This window comes from Sinocyclocheilus grahami, unplaced genomic scaffold, assembly GCF_001515645.1.
Source record: "Sinocyclocheilus grahami isolate Dianchi unplaced genomic scaffold, SAMN03320097.WGS_v1.1 scaffold61.1, whole genome shotgun sequence".
Lineage (NCBI taxonomy): Eukaryota > Metazoa > Chordata > Actinopteri > Cypriniformes > Cyprinidae > Sinocyclocheilus > Sinocyclocheilus grahami.
In genome coordinates, this window is record NW_015505240.1 from 1,893,955 (window position 1) to 1,909,931 (window position 15,977).

Sequence of the window (15,977 nt, forward strand, 5' to 3'; positions counted from 1 at the left end):
AAATGATTTTAGCAAATGGCTGCAATATAACAAAGAGTGAAAAATTTAAGGGGGTCTGAATACTTTCCGTACCCACTGTATATATAAAAACAAAAATACATAATTTAAAATGTTATAAAATAATAAAAAAAATAGAATTGGGAGGATTTTAGTAAAATAACTCAAAATTCTATATTCAAAAGGTAGCTTAATTTTATATATATATATAAAAGATTTTCTTTGTGTCCCTATCAGTTACAAAATCTACTGACCGCCAACATGAATAATCATCTAAATAAAAATACAGAATTTAAAAGGTTTCATTTTGGGGTGAATTTTAGTCCACAAAAAAGGCAGTAGCGCCAAACACTCGTCCAAAAATCCAGTAGACAAAAACATATGGTGCGTAGATCCAAAATATACAAAGATGAACGAGATCCGCACTCCTCCAAATGCAGCTAAAAAAAAGCTTGTTCCATTTATTGTTCAGAGGTCACAAAAATATGTAGGAAGAAGTGCAAAAGTGCAAGTGCAAATTAGACAAATTAGAACTCGGATCATTGAGCATATGAGCGCTATTAGGAGGAACGATTTCAAATCTCCTGTGGTTCGCCATTTTGTTGAGATGTCTCATTCAGTCTTAGACCTACATTTGATAGCTATTGAAAAGTTGACACAGACTCGTAGACGTGGGAATTTAGAACGTAGACTTTTGCAAAAGGATTGTAGGTGGATTTTTGATCTTAAAAGTCTACACCCTCTGGGTATGAATGAAGATTTGTCTTTGAATTGCTTTTTTAAAAATAATTGAATGATATATATAGGGGACTCGAAGAGTACTTGGGTATGATGTTTATTGATTGTATACATAAACACTGATGTTAAGAATTATTGTTGGAGTCATGAGATTATTATTTGGTGTATATGTATATTTTGTTGATATAGTTGGATATGAATTTCGGATGACTTGTGAATGTATTTCCTGTATTTTGTTATAGATTTGAGATATATATATATGTGTATTTGTTTAAAAGATCGTCGTGATACTAGGGGTATTACGGTAATACATGTTAATGAGCGCAGGTGCTGCTTGATAGCACATGGAAGCAACAGGAAGGCTTATTACCAGAAAATGTTCTGCACTTGCACTTTGCACTTCTTCCTACATATTTTTGTGAGCTCTGAACAATAAATGGAATAAGCTTTTTTAGCTGCATTTGGAGGAGTGCGGATCTCTTTCATCTTTGTAGTGGTGAATTTTTGTAAAATAATTCTACATTTTATATTATTTTAATTTTATTTGAGCAATTTCTCATTTTTTAGCAATCTCATTTGGTGTCATTAAATTATTATATATAAAAATAAATACATAATACATAAAAAATCTACTGACCGCCAACATGAATAATCATCTAAATAAAAATACAGAATTTAAAAGGTTTCATTTTGGGGTGAATTTTAGTCCACAAAAAAGGCAGTAGCGCCAAACACTCGTCCAAAAATCCAGTAGACAAAAACATATGGTGCGTAGATCCAAAATATACAAAGATGAACGAGATCCGCACTCCTCCAAATGCAGCTAAAAAAAAGCTTGTTCCATTTATTGTTCAGAGGTCACAAAAATATGTAGGAAGAAGTGCAAAAGTGCAAGTGCAAATTAGACAAATTAGAACTCGGATCATAGCTTAATTTTATATATATATATAAAAGATTTTCTTTGTGTCCCTATCAGTTACACATTTTATATATATATATATAAAAGATTTTCTTTGTGTCCCTATCAGTTACAAAATCTACTGACCGCCAACATGAATAATCATCTAAATAAAAATACAGAATTTAAAAGGTTTCATTTTGGGGTGAATTTTAGTCCACAAAAAAGGCAGTAGCGCCAAACACTCGTCCAAAAATCCAGTAGACAAAAACATATGGTGCGTAGATCCAAAATATACAAAGATGAACGAGATCCGCACTCCTCCAAATGCAGCTAAAAAAAAGCTTGTTCCATTTATTGTTCAGAGGTCACAAAAATATGTAGGAAGAAGTGCAAAAGTGCAAGTGCAAATTAGACAAATTAGAACTCGGATCATTGAGCATATGAGCGCTATTAGGAGGAACGATTTCAAATCTCCTGTGGTTCGCCATTTTGTTGAGATGTCTCATTCAGTCTTAGACCTACATTTGATAGCTATTGAAAAGTTGACACAGACTCGTAGACGTGGGAATTTAGAACGTAGACTTTTGCAAAAGGATTGTAGGTGGATTTTTGATCTTAAAAGTCTACACCCTCTGGGTATGAATGAAGATTTGTCTTTGAATTGCTTTTTTAAAAATAATTGAATGATATATATAGGGGACTCGAAGAGTACTTGGGTATGATGTTTATTGATTGTATACATAAACACTGATGTTAAGAATTATTGTTGGAGTCATGAGATTATTATTTGGTGTATATGTATATTTTGTTGATATAGTTGGATATGAATTTCGGATGACTTGTGAATGTATTTCCTGTATTTTGTTATAGATTTGAGATATATATATATGTGTATTTGTTTAAAAGATCGTCGTGATACTAGGGGTATTACGGTAATACATGTTAATGAGCGCAGGTGCTGCTTGATAGCACATGGAAGCAACAGGAAGGCTTATTACCAGAAAATGTTCTGCACTTGCACTTTGCACTTCTTCCTACATATTTTTGTGAGCTCTGAACAATAAATGGAATAAGCTTTTTTAGCTGCATTTGGAGGAGTGCGGATCTCTTTCATCTTTGTAGTGGTGAATTTTTGTAAAATAATTCTACATTTTATATTATTTTAATTTTATTTGAGCAATTTCTCATTTTTTAGCAATCTCATTTGGTGTCATTAAATTATTATATATAAAAATAAATACATAATACATAAATAATATAAAAATTAATACAATTGAATAAATAACTAACTAAAGTACACATTCAATTTATTTAAATTCATTTCATTCAATAATTTCTTTATTTTTTGTAGAGTTTATGTACAGTTAAATACAAAAGAGTAAAACTCACTCCAAACGTTTATATATTACTTATATAGTAAAGAAAATATTCTATACCTGACAGTGGCCTTACCCGATCAACTTTGATGATTTGAAATTTTTGTGTGATGTCTGCCAGATTGGATGGCAGTCTGGAACGTCCGGACACGAAGCGCAGGAACAGGACTCTCTCCTCATTGGTAAATTCCTCAAGGCTCTGCCACAGCCAGCCAATGAGCTGATGGCTGTCGGTAATGTCACGGTATCGTACCACCTTCTTCAACATCTCCACGGAGACCTCGGGCAGGCCGCACACCAGCTGTTCCAGCTGTCGAGCCGTGAGCAGGGAAAGCAACGGGACTGGGATGATTGAGGACATGCCCTCCCTCACTGCTGCCACCTACATAAACACACATACTGCGTTACCACTGCTTATGCACCGTCAGCATGCAAGTCTACAGTCTACATGCATTATTATAAACAGCAGGGACACTAACAGTGCTTGCTGATGGACATTAACTATTCCTTTAAGTGAAGTGTTTAGTTAACATGATTTTGATTCTGTAATTCCAAAGTGTCTGGAGGAGAGGCACATACCTGTCTGTCCATCTCATGAAGTCTGTAGTGCAGGGCTCTCTCCACATAATCATTCCTGTTGGAGAATGTCAGAGGAACGTTATGCCCACCAGGAATCACTGGAACCGACGTGCCATCAGCACTGTGCGCCACAAACGAGTCCAGAGGGATCATCTAAAAATCCAGAATAAAACCGACAGTGAGAAAGTCATGTCTAAATGAATGATCTCTGCTGGTCTCTCTATGTGCCTCACCACTGTGAAGTTCTCTTCATTGATCACGCTATTGTCCAGGTGTAAGATGCCCTGAAGTGAGCGGTATGTGAGCAGGTCCACCTCCTCCAGGTCGGCGGCTCCCAGAGGAATACAGCACATCTGTTTCCACACCCATGGCGCCAGGTGCAGATCCAAGGGCTTTTTGGTTCGAATGGCCACTGCCATTAGGATCCCCAAGAAGCGAAACTGCACCATGTGATCATCCAAGGCTGCTGCTGGGTTCAGCAAGAACCTGTCCAGACAATGGAGGTTAGTAGAAAAACAATCTTTCTATTTAGAGCCATTAGAGTGCTGCAGGGATGACGTATTATTGTAGACCAAAACCAGGAAACAAGTTAGCATCTCCGCACTTCCCGTTGCATTGTCCCAAAATCAATGGTGGTTTTTTAATGGGTTGTTGATTAAAAGCCTAAAATAAGGTTAGGGGTCAAACACATTCTGCTAATATATCTCAGCATCTACAACGTACCTGTCCGTGTTGCTACCAACATCTGCAGTGCTGTTGGGAGTGTGAATGAGAAGCTCGACCACACCAGACTGCAACTCCTGGGAAAAGATCATTTGATTTTTCGATGCCTGAATATGAAGGTGACCCTCCCTTAGTGCTAAGAGTTTAAGAACATGGACTTACCTGGCACATTTCAGTGATGGTGTCGTCAAACACACCGCCGGCATCATCTGCCCCCTCTCCAACCAGCTTCACCTTCCATGCTCTGGAGGGCAGACGCAGCTCAGTAGGGTTCAGGTTCACCACCTGCTTGGCGATCTGCATGAAAATGGGCTTGCTAGAGCGCCCCCTGTGGATTGGAGGACAAGGTTAGGTACTTGATCAAGTAAAAAGTTTAAATCTTGGCAAAAACAAATCTGCAGCTCAAACCCCCCATTGTCATGAATTTTCTAGATTTTAATGATTAATTGTGTAATAAAAGTATTAAGAATTTTTAAAAATATTGTTTTAAAATATACTATTTAAAATATAATAAAGATATTAAAATATATTTTAAAATATAATACTCACAATTTCTACCTGATACAATATTTTAGATCTAGGCACAACTAGAAAAACAAATATTCATTATAAAAATGGCCAAGGAGTTACATGATTTTATTAATTTACATGACAAATCACTTTTCGAAATGGTGTAAATCTTAGGTAAATGAAACATTTCTAGTTGTGTTGGCTTATTTTAATGTTTGTTTGTTTTTTTGTCTTATTTTGAAACATTATTTCATGAAATATATATTTTCCTGCACAAGTACATTACATGGAGTTCAACTTCAGAGAATAATAAAAATATTAGCAATAATGTCTATATAATAATAGCAATAACAATAGTATAGTTATTATTATTATTACTATGATTGTTGTATTATACTGTCAAATAATTACCAAAAAACCCCCCAAACAAACATTGCAAACACTGGATCATTATCACAGTGCTGCGTTTCACTCAGAATCATGCAGCACATATATTTATTCAATTAAAATCACAGCCTTTGTTATTTAATAATCAAACTAATCCATATCATGATTTCGGTTTTATTTAGATTAATTGTGCAGCCCTGGTTAAAAGCTCAGACTTGTACCTGGTGGAGATCCGTTTGACTGTAATCTGGGGGCCGTAGGTCTTTCCCTGCGTCATGGTTCTGCCGATAGTGCGAACGAGAGGAAGGGTGTTGACTTTTGGGGACAGCAGGCCTCTGAGTTGGCCCTGCACGATGGCAGCGGTACCTGAGCTGTAGCGGGAAGCATTTACCTGGAAACCAGCCAGAGTGACACGCTCAGACAAAACTTCTGCTTGGATATCAACCGACACAGACCTATTAGTCTGGAGGTAAAAAACAGGAACCGTAACAAGGAACACTTTCACACTGTACACAAAGTACCTGACTGCGGGGGTCGAGGTTCAGAAGCCTCCAGGACTTGTACATAAGATCAGAGAAGTGGTACAGCACTCTGAGTCGGGTGTTTAGCACTTCAGGGCTGAAGTCTTTGAGGACATTATACTGCGGAGGCACAGACTGAGGTAGACCCAGCTGTATCCCTGAACAACCTGCAAAATACACAGTCAGAGTTGATGACACAAGATGCAAAAACCAATCTCACATCCAACCGCTGAGGAACTGATCCTAGTACAGACGGTTCACTGATGAGGTCAGAGTCTGTGGAGATGTGAACATTTTATTTGCTGAGATACCAAGCTGAATATGGCCATGATACAGTGGAAAAAATAGCCTGTGTATTTATAGTTTTTGACCAATATGCAAAGCTGAATTTTCAACATCATTACTCCAGTCTTCAGTATCACACGATGCTTCAGAAATCATTCTAATATGCTGATTTGCTATTGAAGAAACAATTTATTATTATTATTATTAATGTTGAAATAAGCTGTGCTGCTTGTTTTTTTGTGGCAACCATGATACTTTTCAGGATTTTCAGAAAGTTCAAAAGAATGGCATTTATCTGAAACAGAAATCTTTAGTAACATGTTTGTTTTACTGACACTTGGTTAAGTTAATGCATCCTTACTGAATAATAACATTACTTTCTTAAAATAAAAACAAAAATTAAATGTGTATATTTACTATACAAATTCCATGACATTTTTAGGATTTTGTTGATTTCTACGACCTTCCCAGGACTAATTTTTGTTTTTGATTCTTTAAAGAATTTATGTAGCACTCCTGTCTTAGCTACTCCTGACTTCTCAAAACCTTTTAAACTTGAGGTTGATAGCAGTACTAGTGCAGGTGCTGTTACAAGATGAAAATGGAATTGATCACCTATTGTGTTTCTTTTCTAAGAAATTCAGTCACCAATGTAATAACAGTACCATTGAGAAAGAAGCCCTCTCCCTCTTGTTAGATTTGCAACAATTTGAAGTTTATGTTGGTTCAAGTTCACAGCCTGTTGAAGTTTTTACTGATCACAATCCTCTTGTATTTTTGCAAAAGTTCTGTAATAAAAATCAAAGACTCATGCATTGGGCTTTAATCTGTCAAGATTTTAACTTATACATCAAGTATAAGAATTACAAGGATAATATTATTGCAGATTCTCTGTCAAGAACTTGTCCATAAACATGAAACATGTTTCTTCTTGTGTATGGGGGTGTTATGGCCCTTTTGTTCCATTTCTGTGTTTTCTTTTGTTTGGGAGGTGTGTCTTCTGTCCAGGAAAAAGACCGATTGGTTTCTGCTGTCTAATTGGTGCCACGCCCTGCCTGGTCAGCTGACTCCTTGCTGCTTATAAAAGCCTCCTTTGTGACTTCCTGCATCAGCCTCGTGCTAACTCGCTGTGTTTGCCTTGCCTGACTTACTAGTTTACTTACTTATTAGTTAGTTTCAGACCATGTTAGAAAGACTGTGAGAGTATCTTTGTGTGTTCATTCGAGTGTATAACTGAGAGAGAGATTGCTTGCTTGTTAGTTTGCTTAGCCAACTTATTTGTAATACCGACTGTTATTGAACAGTGCTAGTTGTATGGTGTATATAAGTGAACATTATTGTAGCTGCTGCACATGTACAGCATTCCAAACAGTTCGCTTATGAGGTTCCAAGACTAGGATTTGTGTGTACCTGAAGCTCTGGTTGACAGAGCCGGTGTGGTCCAGGCCGAGGTATGACAGCGTCCAGCCGAGATCTGCCTGATGTTCTTGCCCTGTAGAGCAGTAACCAGAGTAGGCTCTTTGACGGGATTGGAATGGCCCAGACCCAGCTGCAATGCGCACAAAAAAGACACAAGCTCAACTAAATATTCACCCATTCACAAATATCCACAGAAAACATAATTAAACATGATGGTAATAGGTCGGTGTGCTGTTTTAGCTGACTGTACCTGGGCCTCACAGTTGCAGCCCCATGCGTACACGTCTGCGGTGTTGGATAAAGCAAGGATGTGCTCGCAGCCAACAGCGATGTCCTCAATGAAGACGCCCTCCAAAGCCGGAATGATCTGTGGCCGGTTGTGATTCTTCAGCATGGAGTCCGGCAGACCTATCAGACGCTCTGTGAAAACATACACGCATATAAGGGCTGTCTCAACATTACAAAGGTGCTTCGAAAAACACAGTCAGCCTTACATTCAAAATATCTCTTTCTTTTTTGAATGAAAATAGAATAAATGAAAATGATGCCACATTTACACACAAACACATTTGGATGATGATGATTATTCCTGGAGGGTCTACCTTGGCCGAATGTGTAGACGTGTCCATCTTTGGCCAGAACCACTGAGAAATGTGTTCCACATCCAACCTTTTTAATGCCTTTATTGCAAAGAGCCTCCACTTTCTAACAACGAATAGAAACACAGGACAATCAGTCAATGAAAAAAACATGCACTGCTTTTTAGAAGTTTGGGGTCAGTAAGACTTATATATATATATATATATATATATATATATATATATGAAATAAAAAATTTTTGGAAAGAAACTGATCATTTTATTCAGTAAGGATGCATTAAATTGATAAAGAGTGACCGTAAAGACATTTTGTTACAAAATGTTACAAAACATTCAAATAAATGTTGTTCTTTTGAGCTTTCTATTCTTCAAAGAAAGTTTTGTCAACAATAATAAGAATGTTTCTTGAGCACCAAATCAGCATATTAGAATGATTTCTGAATCATGGATCATGAGTAGACTGGAGTAATGATGCTGAAAATTCAGCTTTGCATCACAGAAATTAATTATATTTATATTAATCACATTCAAATAGAAAACAGTTTTAAATGTTTTTACTCTATTTTTGGTCAAATAAATGAAGCCTTGGTGACCATAATATTCATCTTTCAAAAATATGACCAAATCTTACTGAATACAAACTTTTGAACGATAATGTACCTGATGATCAGCCAATGAGAAGATCAATCGGTAAGACTGTACCTGTGGGTAGCACTTCACTGTACATGGTCCGATACCCAGTTTACCATAATCTCCGTCTCCAAAAGCCCACACGGTCAGGCCGTCCGATGACAGGACTAAAGTATGATTGATGCCACATGACACCTAAACACAACAGAAAAGGTCATCTTCACTCATCACGCACTGGTCAAAGGTCATATACACACATTAGAATGAAAGTCCAAACAAAGAAGAAGCACCTGTCCAATGTGGTATCCATCTAGCGCTGTAACTCTCTCTGGGACCATCTTGTTCGAAGTTGACCTCTGACCCAAGCGTCCAGAATCTCCACTGCCAAAGGTGAAAAGTTTTCCATCCGCTGTGACGGCGGCCGAGTGTTTGAACCCACATGCCAGCTGAAAGAAGGAAATGAAGTTCAAATGAAAGCTGATCATGTGATGGTTTTGGTGATTATCTTGGAGAGCAATTTTCTTTACCTGCACAACTTCCTCTCCCTGCAGAGCCTCGATCTGTTTGGGTCGCCTTTGCCTTTCACTGTTCCCGTGGCCGAGTTTCCCATAATCCCCATCCCCCCAACTGAACACCTCTCCGGTCTCAGTGAGAGCCAATGAGTGGCCATCAGACCCATATGATGTCACCAGCTGTGTCACTACATAACCTATTAAGGAAAAAATTCCATGTAATAGATTTAATATATATTTCATGCATTTTCATATTGAGTTAAAGTAAAAAATATTTTTTTTTTTAAAGTAATAATAATCACTATATCAATAAAATCACAACCTATATATACATATATATATATATATATATATATATATATATATATATATATATATTATATAGTATATACAATCTTATTCCCAGCACATGTTCAATACATTTTATTAAAGCTTAGAGCTTAATTATTATTATTATTATTAATTAATTAATTAATTTAGACAGCTACAGTTTATCTTTATCTTTTCTTCTTTATTTCTCTTGTATCGATATTTAATAATAAAATTAAATCAGATCAAGCACAAGATTAACGATTTTTTTGTAGGTTATTATTATTATTAATTATATAATTATAGTTACAATATTTTATTTTCAATAAGTTATTAGAAAAATAAATTTTAAGAGGTTGCTATTTTAATGATGTTATTAAATAATACAATTATTATTATTGTTGCTATTGTTATTATTTATGTTGTTTGTTGATCATGTTGTTTGCTATCAAGTTATTTTGTTGTATGTTATTATTGTTGTTATTTAATTAACAAAATAATAAAATGATTTTAGTTAACTGACAGCCACAGTTATGTTTTTCTCCAAACAACTCTAAAATGAGATGAAACTCTCATGTATTCATTCAATAAAAGTTATATAAGACTCCGTAAGAGTAAATTCCCATTTCAATATTTCTCTGCTTCTATTTTCCCCCCAAATTCCATGAGTGTTGGAATGTCAGTAAATTAGTGAAGTGAAGTGAAGTGACATGTGGCCATGTATGGTGACCCATACTCGGAATTTGTGCTCTGCATTTAACCCAACCAAGTGCACACACCTAACCAAGTGCACACACACACCGTGAACACAGCAGAGGGCAGCCATATTGCTGCGGTGCCCAGGGAGCAGTTGGGGGTTCGGTGCCTTGCTCAAGGGTCTCACCTCAGTCGTGGTATTGAGGGTGGAATAGAGTGCTGGTTATTCACTCCCCCCACCGACAATTCCTGCCGGACCTGAGACTTGAACCCACAACCTTTGGGTTACAGGACTCTCTAACCATTAGGCCACAACTGCCCCAAATAAAATCAGTGTACAAATATTACTGGCACTAGCCTGGAAATTTGTTTGCTGTGGTTTGCATCACCTTGTAAAGCTGAGATGACAGTTGGGGTGTAGAGGTCGTCTGAGTTACCCTGTCCGAGTCGTCCGTAACTGCCCTCCCCTACAGCCAGAATGGTACCGTTAGCCTGAACCAGGAACGTGCAGTTCTGACCACACACAACCTGAGAGGAACACACAGCAGAGATAAATAGAGAGGATTACTCTTTCTTTAAATGTACATGCCAACTTGTGGTAGTTTTGCATGTGTTTGGTGTTGACACTCTACCTGTTGAGTCTGAGAGAGGGAGGGAGCGAGGGTGGGCACAGATGCGCTAGTCCCGGCATCCGCCAGCTGCCCGTGACGTCCGTTACCCCACAGGTACACCTCACTTTTACCACCCTGCTGCCAGTCCTGTCAAATACACAAACATGATTTTATTAGATTAAAAAAAGATGTTTAAAGCACTGTTAAATACAATACTATTTCCTTTATACACATATCTTAATATACTGATGCTAAAAACGGCCATGTCCATTAAATGGCCAATTCAGCAAGCTGTAAAGGTAAAATAGGCACGGAGATATGCTTTAAATGAAGAGAAAAGGAGTTTTATGTAGAGACAGGTTTTGTGTGGCGCTAGCTGGTAGGGTTTGTGTAGGTAGGTAATTTATAAAAGCTGAATGAATAAAAACACGTGAAGAGTGATAAAAATCTGCCTGAAAGAACAATGCTGAACACAGGGACTATACTGACAGAGACGAATGAGGGAGATCCGGATGTCTTAACACACACTTCCACGTGTCTGCTAAACTTCACACACGTTCAGGAACACACAGACTTACTTCAGGTCTGCTGGTCGCCCAGGACATGAGCTGTTCATCCATCATGAAGGTCCATTTACTGTTGTCCTGGAAGGAGAACAAAAGACACTTTGCATAAATCAAAATAACCTTTAAGGGGCATATTGTGGAAAACAGGATTTTCTTTGCTCAGCTGAAATAAGGAATTTTGGTATCACTGAGATACAATTATAGTGTTTATTAATATTTTGAATCAGTGTTTATTTTTATATTTTCTGTTTTCATTTTCATTTTAGTTAAATGTTTAGTAATTTTGTTGTGTTTTTTATATTATATATTAGTCGTCTATATATTTTTTTATTAATTTCTATTTCTATTTCAGTTTTAGTTGTTATTTTAGTACATCAACTTTCCATTTTGATCCTTGCTATGTATTTCTTCTTTTCTAAAAAATAAAGCAGCAAAAACAGCTCATTTAATATTCCAAGTGTCAAAACGAGAGTCAAAAAAGGTCATGAATAAATTATGTTGTTTTATGTGCAAAAAAACTTCACTAACATTATAAGCGGATTATGAGGGGAAAGAAATTGTACAAATATTTCACAAGGATTAACTCCTCTGCCTCTTACCAGTGGTTTGGTCAACTCTGTGGATCCAGAATGATGGAACTCAGGTGCGATGAAGGATTCTGGGAACGGGGTGCCACGAGCAAACGCCTCTGCGCTCTTCACTGTGGTTGAATAAATGGAAAGCCAGTTCCACTCTGAGGGGCAGAAGGATCCAGGGGTCCCGTCCTGATCCGGCCCTGTCCCGCTGTGGTGAGGTGGTCTGGGCTGACGGCACAGTAACTGATCCAAGAAGAGACCCACGGCCAGTGTGGCCAGACTCTGAAGAAAGGCGCTGTGAGTCAGCTGATCGCCCGCCATCACATGACTCTGAGGAGCGAGACACACATGAAAGGATATACAGAATGCACTGAGAATACCATCATAATGGAAATAACTTTGGAATAATTAAGGCTTTATGTTTTTTGAAAGATGCTCACCAAGGCTGCATTTATTTGATCAAAAATACATTGAAACAGTAATACGGTGAAATAGTATTATTTTCTATTTTAATATATTTTAAAATATAATCTGATGAAGTAAAACTAGGTGGTTCTGAGGTGATGTTGACCCAGAGAGCTGCAGTTCATTAATCAGAGCAGAAGCTGCAGTGAACTCCTCAGAAGACTATATAAAATAAACATCATTACATTGGACAAGAAGTCTCAGTTTTGATGAAAAACTTGATGTACCTTCTCATAGCTGTACTGCTCCTGAAGCAGTGTGGGAAGGCGCTCAAGAAAGACGGCCATGCAGGGGGCACGATTCAATCCCAGAATGCTCTGACTTCGTAGAACGGAACGGCAGGAGGCCAGAACGTGATTCTGAGATATCCAGTCTGGGGTACAGCGAATTAGCAAAGCATCCTGAGATAGGAGAAACAGAATTAAACATTAATTACACATTTTTTAATTAAACATTAATTGACTTCAACACTTTTTCAGAAAATGTTTGGTACCTTTGATCTTCCAGAACAAGCGGTCACCCCTATGTGTGGTATCCAAGTGGTACAAACCACAGAGCCCATTCCTGTAACCACAGTCTGCAGGACCGAACCATCCTAGAGCAGAGGGGAGTGTTTACAATCAAAAACAGGAGTTTTGTAAAGCTAATAAAAGAATACCTATAAGAAGCTTTTGGCTCACCCTGAGAGACCAGATGTTGAGCACCCCTCCGATTCCTCCAGACACCAGTGCAAGTCCACTGGGACAAAAAGACAGGGTCTTTACCGCGGTAATGTGTCCAGTCAGGCGGTACACACATTTAGCATTGCCCCGCTAAAACACAAAACACACACACACAGAGAGAGAGAGAGAGAGAGAGAGAGAGCGCTTTCTTAAACTCTGTTAACAAACTCCAAAAAAGACCTTTAGTGACAATTAATCTAACAGAGTGAAAGTGAATTAAAAGGTGAGGTTAAACAGGTAATAAATAAGAAGGCTTAATTTACTCCAAGTAAATTATCTAACCAAAAAAATAGATAAATGAATAAATCTGACCTTGATGGCACTGCTCTTGTCTTGGCTGGTAGATGGGGTGAGGAAATTGGGCACTAAGACATTAGCGCCCCCTTGAGGAAGAGTCCACACATACAGGAGGCCATTTTGACATCCACTGAGGAAATAAAGGACAATCTTAACATTTGGATGATGGATTAGACACCTGTGCATCCTTGACTACTAATGTCTACATATCCTAAAAATAATTCATGAAGTACTCATTTAAAGCTCTCAAAAAAGCTCCTATGAGATATCTTGTATCCATTCTTCATGTAAATGGTGTGGAAAATAATATTAGTGCCATATTATACATATATAAGTCCACTTACAATGTCTGATTCTTCTCACTTATAATGTTAATATTTCTTCCACCAAAGTCATCATTTAATTTACACATTTTCCTCTATTTTCCACACTTTCTATGACCTTTGGGTTTTACTTCTATTCTATCTATTTTCTAAATGAATGTCATAGCTCTTATTATGAACAATTTACCTGTGCATTTATCATTTTTAATACATATTTAAACCGAATTGTTCAATCAGAATGCCATAACTGGATCTTTCAGTGAAAATGAGAATGCTCCACATCTCAAAATCCATTCAATAATCAACGAACGATGGAGAGATCCAAATCCCCACCCTTCGTTACTTTAATAAAATAAAATATTAAAAAAACATTTTATTTCAGCTAGTTTCCAAGGCAACATTTCTCATTTTCTTTTAGTTTAACTTGATGTACTAAAAAAAAAAAAAAACTAAAACTGAAATAAAAATTATTAAAAACTATATAGACATTTTAAAAAACAACAAAAACAACTTCAACTAACATTAACAAAATATATGAAAAAAAAGAAAATCAAAATATTAACAAAAACTGTAATAGCATCTCAATGATACTATACAATAACACTGGTTGCTACTTCCATTTTATTGCCATTTTAAGAATTCTATATGTAAATGGATTTTTTATGAGTGAAATGAGTAGTAGCACCCCCAAAAATTTGCTAAATACTATATTTTTGTATAAAACAAAGCTTTTGTTTGAAATATAACTAACCTCACACTAATTAAGTTTAGAAAAATTAAATATTTAAAGAAGCTAATTGAAGAAAACATTTTCTAAAATATTGCTTATGCTTCATGTAACTTCCACCCAGCGATTAACAAAAAAAACCCATTTCAACTGGTCCAAAGAAATTATTTTTTCGCCAACTAGACAAAAAGCAGAATCATTATTGTCGGATGAAGTGTTTGTCTTCAGTTTGAGGACTCACAGGAAATGCTGTTAGCAGAATGGGCGGGTCAGTTTCGTAGCTTTCTGCTGTGGCTAGGAGAATTTTGCCATCGGGATAGCCCACGGCAAAGGTTTTATCAACACTGTACCAGGCCAGACACTGAGGTGCTGAACACAAGGAGGACAAAGACAGTGAAAGTTCATTCAATACTGAATTATCAGCCATTTTCTCCAAACACATTAAAACAGAGATCTTCAGCACATTTATGGACCAACCTTCTTTCCTATAGCAGTGAGTGAGCTCTGTTCGCTCCACCCTCAAGTCGTCTGTGACCTCCAGCCAGCAGAGGGAGCCGTCCAGCCGGCCCACCAGCAGACTCTCAGGAGGGCTGACCTGACTGCAGGCTTCCTGATTGAGGAACGGAGTGGAGGTCTGAACCCACGAGAGCGCAGTGACCCAGGAGGACTGAGCCTCGATGTGTGCCTGAGTACCTACAGGAAAGAAGACAAACACTAACGCGTTCAAGGTGCTTGTATACTACAACCACTTTGTCCAGGATGTTTTAAGCAGAGGCGGACAAAGTACTCAACTCCATTACTAGAGTGAAAGTACAGATACTGCTGGTCAAATATTACTCCATTACAAGTAAAAGTTGTAAAGACAGATTTTTACTTAAGTAAAAGTACAGAAGTACTTGCTTTTAAAAGTACTTAAAGGGATAGTTCACCCAAAAATGAAAATGTTATGTTTATCTGCTTACCCCCAGGGCATCCAAGATGTAGGTGACTTTGTTTCTTCAGTAGAACACATATGATGATTTTTAACTCCAGCCGTTGCAGTCTATCAGTCGTATAATGCATGGCAATGGTAACAAAATCCATGATAGTAAAAAAAAAAAAAAACATGCACAGACAAATCCAAATTAAACCCTGCGGCTCGTGACGACACATTGATGTCCTAAGACACGAAACGATCAGTTTGTGCCAGAAACCGAACAGTATTTATATAATTTTTTACCACTAATACACCACTATGTCCAACTGTCTTTGGACGCGCACACAGCATCCGGTGCGTGAGGTGTGTACGCGCTCTGGTGTAGTTTACGTTAATGGGTGTGTTGATGTCCAGCCGAAGAGCAATCAACCATAACTTCAGGCGAGCAGGCTCAGAAGTTAGGTATACGTGGAAAGTCACCACTCCCGAATGAGTTCGCGAGAGAGAAAGTAATCTTTTAGTTTTAAGTCGGTTTGAACAATCCGGATAAGTGCAAGTAAGTACCATTTTGATTAGCCGTCGTACCTACAATG

The 15,977-nt window shown here is 37.4% G+C and overlaps 1 protein-coding gene across 1 annotated transcript in view; it reads right to left on the reverse strand.

Annotated features, from left to right (window-relative positions):
* Positions 1-15,977, reverse strand: part of LOC107584638 (probable E3 ubiquitin-protein ligase HERC1) — a 70,657-nt gene that overhangs the window by 2,747 nt on the left and 51,933 nt on the right. The window contains exons 58-80 of the mRNA XM_016271348.1: positions 14,946-15,161; positions 14,710-14,837; positions 13,434-13,568; positions 13,080-13,211; positions 12,893-12,994; positions 12,627-12,800; positions 11,959-12,264; positions 11,372-11,437; positions 10,815-10,940; positions 10,572-10,710; positions 9,193-9,374; positions 8,956-9,111; positions 8,738-8,860; positions 8,039-8,141; positions 7,687-7,856; positions 7,428-7,566; positions 5,733-5,899; positions 5,433-5,602; positions 4,477-4,642; positions 4,315-4,391; positions 3,825-4,077; positions 3,592-3,744; positions 3,089-3,394 (exon numbers count right to left, since the gene is read on the reverse strand). Coding sequence (XP_016126834.1) covers positions 3,089-3,394; positions 3,592-3,744; positions 3,825-4,077; positions 4,315-4,391; positions 4,477-4,642; positions 5,433-5,602; positions 5,733-5,899; positions 7,428-7,566; positions 7,687-7,856; positions 8,039-8,141; positions 8,738-8,860; positions 8,956-9,111; positions 9,193-9,374; positions 10,572-10,710; positions 10,815-10,940; positions 11,372-11,437; positions 11,959-12,264; positions 12,627-12,800; positions 12,893-12,994; positions 13,080-13,211; positions 13,434-13,568; positions 14,710-14,837; positions 14,946-15,161 — 3,689 coding nt within the window. The remainder of the gene's footprint in view (positions 1-3,088; positions 3,395-3,591; positions 3,745-3,824; positions 4,078-4,314; positions 4,392-4,476; positions 4,643-5,432; positions 5,603-5,732; positions 5,900-7,427; positions 7,567-7,686; positions 7,857-8,038; positions 8,142-8,737; positions 8,861-8,955; positions 9,112-9,192; positions 9,375-10,571; positions 10,711-10,814; positions 10,941-11,371; positions 11,438-11,958; positions 12,265-12,626; positions 12,801-12,892; positions 12,995-13,079; positions 13,212-13,433; positions 13,569-14,709; positions 14,838-14,945; positions 15,162-15,977) is intronic.